The sequence below is a fragment of the Thalia democratica genome, chromosome 4, assembly GCF_965202585.1.
Source record: "Thalia democratica chromosome 4, ktThaDemo2.hap1.1, whole genome shotgun sequence".
Taxonomy (NCBI): domain Eukaryota; kingdom Metazoa; phylum Chordata; class Thaliacea; order Salpida; family Salpidae; genus Thalia; species Thalia democratica.
Genome location: NC_139168.1, coordinates 34,431,185 through 34,438,566, shown reverse-complemented (window position 1 = coordinate 34,438,566; position 7,382 = coordinate 34,431,185). Strand labels below are relative to the sequence as shown.

The window sequence follows — 7,382 nt, the reverse complement described above, 5'->3', positions numbered from 1 at the left end:
TGTCCACTTTAAGTACTTAATATCTCATCCTCAACACAGTTATTAAATTCATAATAATTATTAAATCACATTTGTACTATATTTAAAAATCTAGAAGCGAACTAACATGGAATTAAATGTTGTATACTTGAAATATATTGCTTGTATCAACTTCTTATAAGATTATATGGCTACATTTTGAACCTTCAAAACTCAAAGTGATAAAACTCAAAACTATAGTTTTACCGCATATTAAATAGCTTTTTCATTTTCAGATATTCTACGAAAGTTTTATAAACTATACATATAATCGACTACCATATAATCGCGAATTGAGTAGATAGAAAACAAACACATGAAATAATATAAATTGTCTAATTTATTGTATAAGCACGATCTAAAGAAAGTTAACCGAAAAGATCAAATCCCATATCGTCATCAGATTCGGACTCGGATTCTACTTTCTTTTCCTCTTCTTTGGCTTCTGTAAATTTTAAATCAGTTAGAGTAGGCTCACTAAATTATATTAAAAAGCCTTTTTAAGACTATTAAAATGTATCTACATGCCACTGAAGGACAATAGTAGAACTTTGATGTTCCTTCAGGTAAATGCAGCAATAGCCATGTATATGCTATAACTGCGTAAGAATCAAGAAGGGTTTTTTAAACTAATTTTATGTACAACATCATTAATACAATTTTTTTAATGAACTATACAAGGATTTTAGAAATCACGTTCAAAGTATCTAAAACTTTACTTTAACATATATGCAAACATTAAATACTTAAGAATTTAAGGGATATATACAAAAAAAAGTTATTTTACTTTTTTTAGGTCGACTATTACTTATATAAAAAATTCTGTGAGACCTAATAATCTACACATAAAAATGTGATTAAATTCATCAATAGATAAGGCTTTATTTAAATATATTTTGATTTGACAACTTAAAAATTTCAATTTTTTTAATTTGACAAAAAAATTATTCAAACTTGTTTGATCATAATGATTTTTATTGCACAAGTATAATTTGATACTTTGAACGATTTAATTTTTTTTAAGCAAAATATTTAAGTCTGCTAACCTTCAACTGGGGCAGCATCAGCGGAAGCTCCTCCTGCAGCGGCACCACCGGATGGTACACTGGCGAGAAGTTCAGCTCCTGCAATAATTATTAACGTGTTATTCATTATACATTAAATCAGTACAATTGTAAAATCATTAGTAAAATAAATATGCTTCAGGTCAAAGTGAAGTAAAACAACATGGTGATTCAGGTTTGATAATTGTCATCATGAGCATAAATTCTAAACTATTTCATGCAAACTTAATGAAGAACACTCACCACTGGCCATGACTTCATTAACGTCCTTTCCGGCGAGTTGTTGGATGACAACGTTGAGTTGTTCCTCATCAACATCAACGCCAACGGATCCGAGGATCTGCTTGACATCGTCAGCAGAAGGGTTGTCATTGCCTCCCATGGTGGCCAAAAGGTAAGCTGCTATGTAACGCATTTCTGGAAAAAAGTTAACAAATTTAGAACACTGGTTACGGTAAAATTAAGATTTATTAGATAAACGTGAAACAATAGATAAAATCAAACTTAAATACATAAGAAATTATTATTGAGTACAAACTGTGCATTTCAAATAGTAAGAAAGCTAAAAGGTTCAAATTTTAATTTGTTAAATAGTAATCAAATTTGACTCTATTCTCTGGACTACAAGTATGTAATGTCACAAGAAAATTTAAATTAGTGTTGGATCTAGCTCGTGGTAATTTAATGATAAGTCTGAATAATGTAGTTGAAGCTTAAATCTGCAGTTACGATTTGTTAACAACGTATAAGCAGTAGTTATGACTCAACCATTGATTTAGCTCTTTTTTAATGCTTTAAGTCCATTGAATTAGAACAGAAAACTCGTGCAAGAGCAATTTTGAAAAACTGGCCATCTTTACTAAACTTACAGCTCAACACTTGTTTTATAAAACACAAATCTTAACTTTAATAAATTGATCTTTAGTTCAATGGTGTACATTATCTTTTCAATAATAAATAAATACTCATTAATTATACATTTGATTACACTGCATAAACACTTTATGTGCTAATTATTACCTTTTAAACTTGGTACTTATTTAAGACTGAAAAAGATTTATCACTTGGGACCTTAATCCTAGCCAACCTATTAAACAGCATCAAGGGGACCTGAGCATGTTCATTTATAATTTCATCCAAGAAAAAATAAGTATTTAAATGTTTTCAAGGTAGTAAAAGATAACCAAGGTCTAATGATATTATTCAATTTTTGGAAGTTAATTAACATGAATTTCAGATTATTTATTTTTACAGAATTTCTATTTAAACCTGAAAAGATTACTATACAAATTATTAAGGTTAATTGGCAGTATGATATTTTTTAAGTGGCACAAAAGAATTCTCACCAATTTAGTTATGAAGGATGTTAACTTCCTCAAAAATATACAAAAATACACTACTTTTAACTTATTATATTATCATTATTTTGCTTTAACAAATTTATTATAGGAGTATTGAAGCTTGGTAAATATGGTTGTCAACCATAAACTTATTTATATTCAACAAAAATCTTACTGTAACTAAAAAGTGTTAACTACTTGTAAATTATAATAAAAATAAATATGCAAATCTGAGGGCGCTGATATGAGGGCAGAAATTTAACTATATGATAGTTTCAAATAAATTTTGTTCTATACAACTCCCTACCCATCAAGTTGTTAAGCCTGAAACTTTGAAATGTTTTATACAACTAAATAGGAACATTCAAATAAAATAGGAACATTGTCCCATCTTTGATTTTTCTCAAAATTTTGGTAAAATGGCACTTGAAGTTTATATTATATTTATGGATTTAATAGCATATTTTATAAGGTGTAAGAAATGACATTTTTTTTGGTGAATAGTTAATATTATAACATATTTCCACAAATGACACAAATGATCTGTCTTTCAACATGATAATTATATTAAATCTCTAAACCCTTCAGTTATTCAATTATGGTAAATTGAAACTGATCATATTTATTATGATTTTAAGAACTTTAAATGAACTTCTTTCATTGACTATAACATTTAAATTGGTGGCATTTGGACTTTTACTAAAAAAGTCAATTTTACAAAAATTACTGTTTATCAAATACCATCATTACATAATTCTGAATAAACAATTTCTTTATCCCCAACATTTTGTTAAAATATTTAAAACAAACACTCATTATTACTAATTGTTATTTAACTTAATTCAATGACCAAAATAAGGACATGTGTCATTTGAACTTTTTCTTTTAAGCTATGTACAAATATATAATACATTAACTATAGGCTGCAATATTTATGAGATAAAGTTGATTGTCAAAAGTGCAAGACAAAATATTATTTACAACCTTATATATCACTATTTAATGTTGATAAATATATAATTAGTAAAAGCGTGGAAATAATTTATAAATAGGAAAAAAATCTGCATAAATAATAACCTGGCAGCTAAATACTCATTATCCATTCATATAGTTATCATGCTTTTATTATTAAATGGTTAATTTATTTACAGTTTACAAACACTGTCTTTAAGGTGATCATTACAATTAATTTGAGAGCATAACTATAAACACAATAAAAGAATAACGATTTTTTCTACAAAAACAAGATTAAATACTTGACATTTATTTTAAGAATATATAATTTATCAAAAATATATAATAACTTAACTCACTCAGACAAGTCGGTATACAGTCTTTGCAACTTGGTGTCTAAGAAGCTTATACAATGCTTAAGTGAAAACCAAAAAAATGACATAGAAGCATTACAATAGCAAAAAAGTAAATACCAAGGCCTGTTTAAAAATAGAATCAATTTTATTCCAAATAGTTTTTCATGCTATGACTGTTTAGTAGTTTTATTTTAGTACTAAAACGTTTTTAAGCTTTTTCAATACGTTAAATATTGTAAATTTTATTCATAAAAATAGTATCTTTATATATGTGTGGCAATAATTAATAAACTAGCTTTCCTACTTTCACAAACTAACTGCGCTTTTCGCTGCCCTTAAATTTAATTTATTAAGAAAATTACTAAATTTATTTTCATAAAAATTTTTGCCAATTATATTTCTAACAAAGTTTAAAAGAAACAGTTTTTTTTTGTTTAAACATAGGCTTTTTCTCGTAAACTTGTTTTATGATATGATAAAATTTAAATAGAATGTACAGTTGCCATAATTAGTTTATGGCTTAAGTCTAGCAGTTGTGTTTACTTATTTTTTATACTTTGTATAAAAACCTACTTCAGAAGTATTAAACAGCTAGATTTAATGAAACTTATATATTAAGCTTCTGTTTGAAATGAAAAAAATATAAAAAGTGTAGCTCTAAGTTTAACATATGACTTAATAATTAAAACAAGTAAATAAATTTAAAACTTTGTATTGAATTATAAAAACATAATTAATATTTGATTGTATAAAATATTTTTGTGAGTGTTTATTTGTGGTAAACCGTAATGTGAAAAGCAAATAAGTGTAGTTTTATTTAAATAACAACTTACCAATTAAGTTAAAAACTATCCTTGCTTTTTTTTTTTAATGATTGACGCATTATGATTTATGAAGATTTGTTAGTAAATTGTTTAGATATAACACCTGATAATTAATATTTAATTAGTACTATTAGATATCTAAACTCCAATTATTTTTTACTTAAGGTTAATAAATAACATAACTACACAAAAACTGTTTTAATTAGTATTTTCTTAGTCTTTACTAACTTATGATACGACCTTGCACAAGTACATTGTTAATAAAAATACGATGTAAGAACTAGTTGGCTTTTCACTATGCTACTATTGGTCATTTAGTTAATAAGTTATTAAACGATGTGTTTTTACGACCAGATACTTTTAATTTTTTGTTACTATATTCTCCAAATGAGTTTTATTCTTTAAACCTATATTATTATTGAGAAAAAAAAATCATTAGTGACTATAACTTTTATTACTTCAATAACTATGCTAGCTATTTCTTATGAAAATTTCAATCATAGGTTTATCTTAAAGCGTTTTTTCAATGAGAAGTTAAATTTTAAATACGTGCACTGCATAACTTAACGTAAGTTGACTGTTGCTTAAACTTAAAAATTAAAATCGCAACTCTTGATCGTTAACTGTACTATTATCAAAAAATTTTACAAAAAAATCTCTCATAGTTTTGCAAGTTAAAAATAACACTAAGTAAAATAAACCTTCAGAAAAATCCTACAGCATCTTTTCCTTTGTACAAAACTACTTATTTTACAAGATTTTAAAATTATATATTGTAAGGAATTTTAGCCTTAAGAAAAAAGTTATTTGAATATAACAGTTAGTTTTTAAATTATTGCACAAGTACTATAAACTATTTATCTAAATCCATTATTAATATTTTAGTACAGTTTTACAAAGATTAATTAAGTAAAAATTTAAAAAAAAACAATCAAAAGTTTTTGAAAGAATACTAAGTTTTAATAAAACAAATGTTTCTTAAAGTTAAAGGAAATTTATAATTATACAACATTAAAAATAAAAATCATCACTTAAAGTTTAATGAAGTTAGGAATAAATAAAAAGTTTTTTTCTATTTTTCATATACAAAAAATACAATCTAATAATATTTTTAATTTCAAGTTGTCACGAACAACTAATCAAAAACTTTGTTTAAGTCAAGGTAAGTGTTTGGTATAATTTTATTTGATTTTTTTAATTTTAAGTTTTCTTTATCTAGATGGAGTAGTAAGTCTAGAGCCCATTGGACTAAACACTATCTCAAACGTATTTACACAAGTACAACACCTTACTATCCAGTCTGGACGACTGAAATAAATAAGAAGAAAGAGACTACATTTTAAATGCTGTTTTCGCTGCAAAATTTGAAGTACTAAATAGTGTCGACGAACATCTCGTAGGAATATTCAGTGGTTTTGAGGGATAATACTAACGTCAATAGATTTATTTCCTATCACAGCAAGTTATGACAGACTTTTATACGTATTCTAAAACCACCCAAGCTTTTTAAATGTAAAGAGTCATCAACGCACGGTGCCAGTTTTTGAAAGACTTTGAAAATTCAGTCTTCAATCAATATTTTGGCTTTTCAACGTTAAAATGACCTTAAGTTTTGTTAAGTAAAAATTAATCATTTTCAAGAACTGTTAAAAGTTCTTATAGTAAAAGTGTATAAAAAAAGGATTTAATTTTTCAAATTTAAAAGTTACCAAATGAAGTTAGAAACTTAATGTATTTTTATTATAGCATTTGATTACTATGAAAAATTAGTTACAACATTTTAGAATTAAAAAAAAAAAGTTTATTTTGTTTAATAAAAACTTTCTTGGAAGTACATATTCGATTTATTTAACTTTGTTAAATATGTAAATTTCAGATTTTCTGTGTCTTTTAAACCGTTTCAAAAGCTGTAGTGGTATTTTATAATTAAATTAATGCTTTCATATGCATTATAGTTTAATCTATATAAAATTACTTATAATACACGTTTAATGTTAAGTTTTATTTACTTAAAGTTCTAGTACTAGACAACAATTCGATAAAAGAGTTTCTAACTATTTAAATATGTATTAGACTTTTTACAATGAACTATAACTTTAGTTAATTGTATAAAAAGTAGTTTATATAAAGATGTTTAAAAAGTAATTGTTTAAATCTTTATTACACGCCTTAAAATTTTTCTAAATCGTTAACTTATTTAATAAGTAATTGTAAGTGTATGTTATAACATCTGCCAATTGACTTTTAAAAACAAAGTAAATAAATTGCCAATGAATTAATTTTCAGCAGAACTTTATTATGTTTCAACAGGTATCTAACACCTTAAAAGACTTATTTATAAATAAATTTTTAGTACTTTAAATATTTTATCCAGTTAATTACATAATTACAATTGATAAGCAATTACAATTACAAACTATCCTGGACAAGACGTTAAAAGGTATCCGTGGTGTACGACTCGATAACCAAAAGGTTCTTTGTGCATTAGGTCTTAGAATCAAACTTTAGAGCACTTTTTTGACAACAAACTATAATTTTAATTAAAAAGCCTTATAACGCCAAATATTTTTTTTACAAACCGCTTAAAAAACATTCCGTAATAATAAACGTTGTATTTTTTTATAAAATACAATAAAAGTTCTGATTGAACATAATAATGTTTTAAAACCACAGTCAAACCTATTCAATATTTTAAGCAAATGCTAAAGTTTTGTAATTTTTTCTAAGCTCATAAAGTTAGTTAATGTACAAAATAAGTTCAGTTACATAAAAAATATAAAATTTTAATTTATCAAATTTCAAAAATTATTCTAAGTTAAACAAAAA

The 7,382-nt window shown here is 25.2% G+C and overlaps 1 protein-coding gene across 1 annotated transcript; it reads right to left on the bottom strand.

Annotated features, from left to right (window-relative positions):
• Nucleotides 1-340: 340 nt before the first annotated feature.
• On the bottom strand, nt 341-3,784 carry LOC145834262 (uncharacterized). The gene is made up of 4 exons (XM_082941644.1): nt 3,736-3,784; nt 1,326-1,499; nt 1,065-1,142; nt 341-463 (listed from the first exon to the last, which is right to left on the bottom strand). Exons 2-4 carry the CDS (start codon nt 1,495-1,497, stop codon nt 387-389), a joined length of 327 nt encoding a protein of 108 aa, XP_082797770.1. The 5' UTR covers nt 1,498-1,499; nt 3,736-3,784; the 3' UTR covers nt 341-386.
• Between the last annotated feature and the right edge of the window lie 3,598 nt (nt 3,785-7,382).

Excerpts from the sequence above, each read along its gene's own strand:
- LOC145834262 (XM_082941644.1), bottom strand. The coding sequence starts at position 1,497 with ATGCGTTACATAGCAGCTTACCTTTTGGCCACCATGGGAGGCAATGAC. Across the intron at positions 1,143-1,325 it reads TAATGAAGTCATGGCCAGTG|GAGCTGAACTTCTCGCCAGT; the intron begins GTGAGTGTTCTT and ends TAATTATTGCAG. Across the intron at positions 464-1,064 it reads TGATGCTGCCCCAGTTGAAG|AAGCCAAAGAAGAGGAAAAG; the intron begins GTTAGCAGACTT and ends TAAAATTTACAG.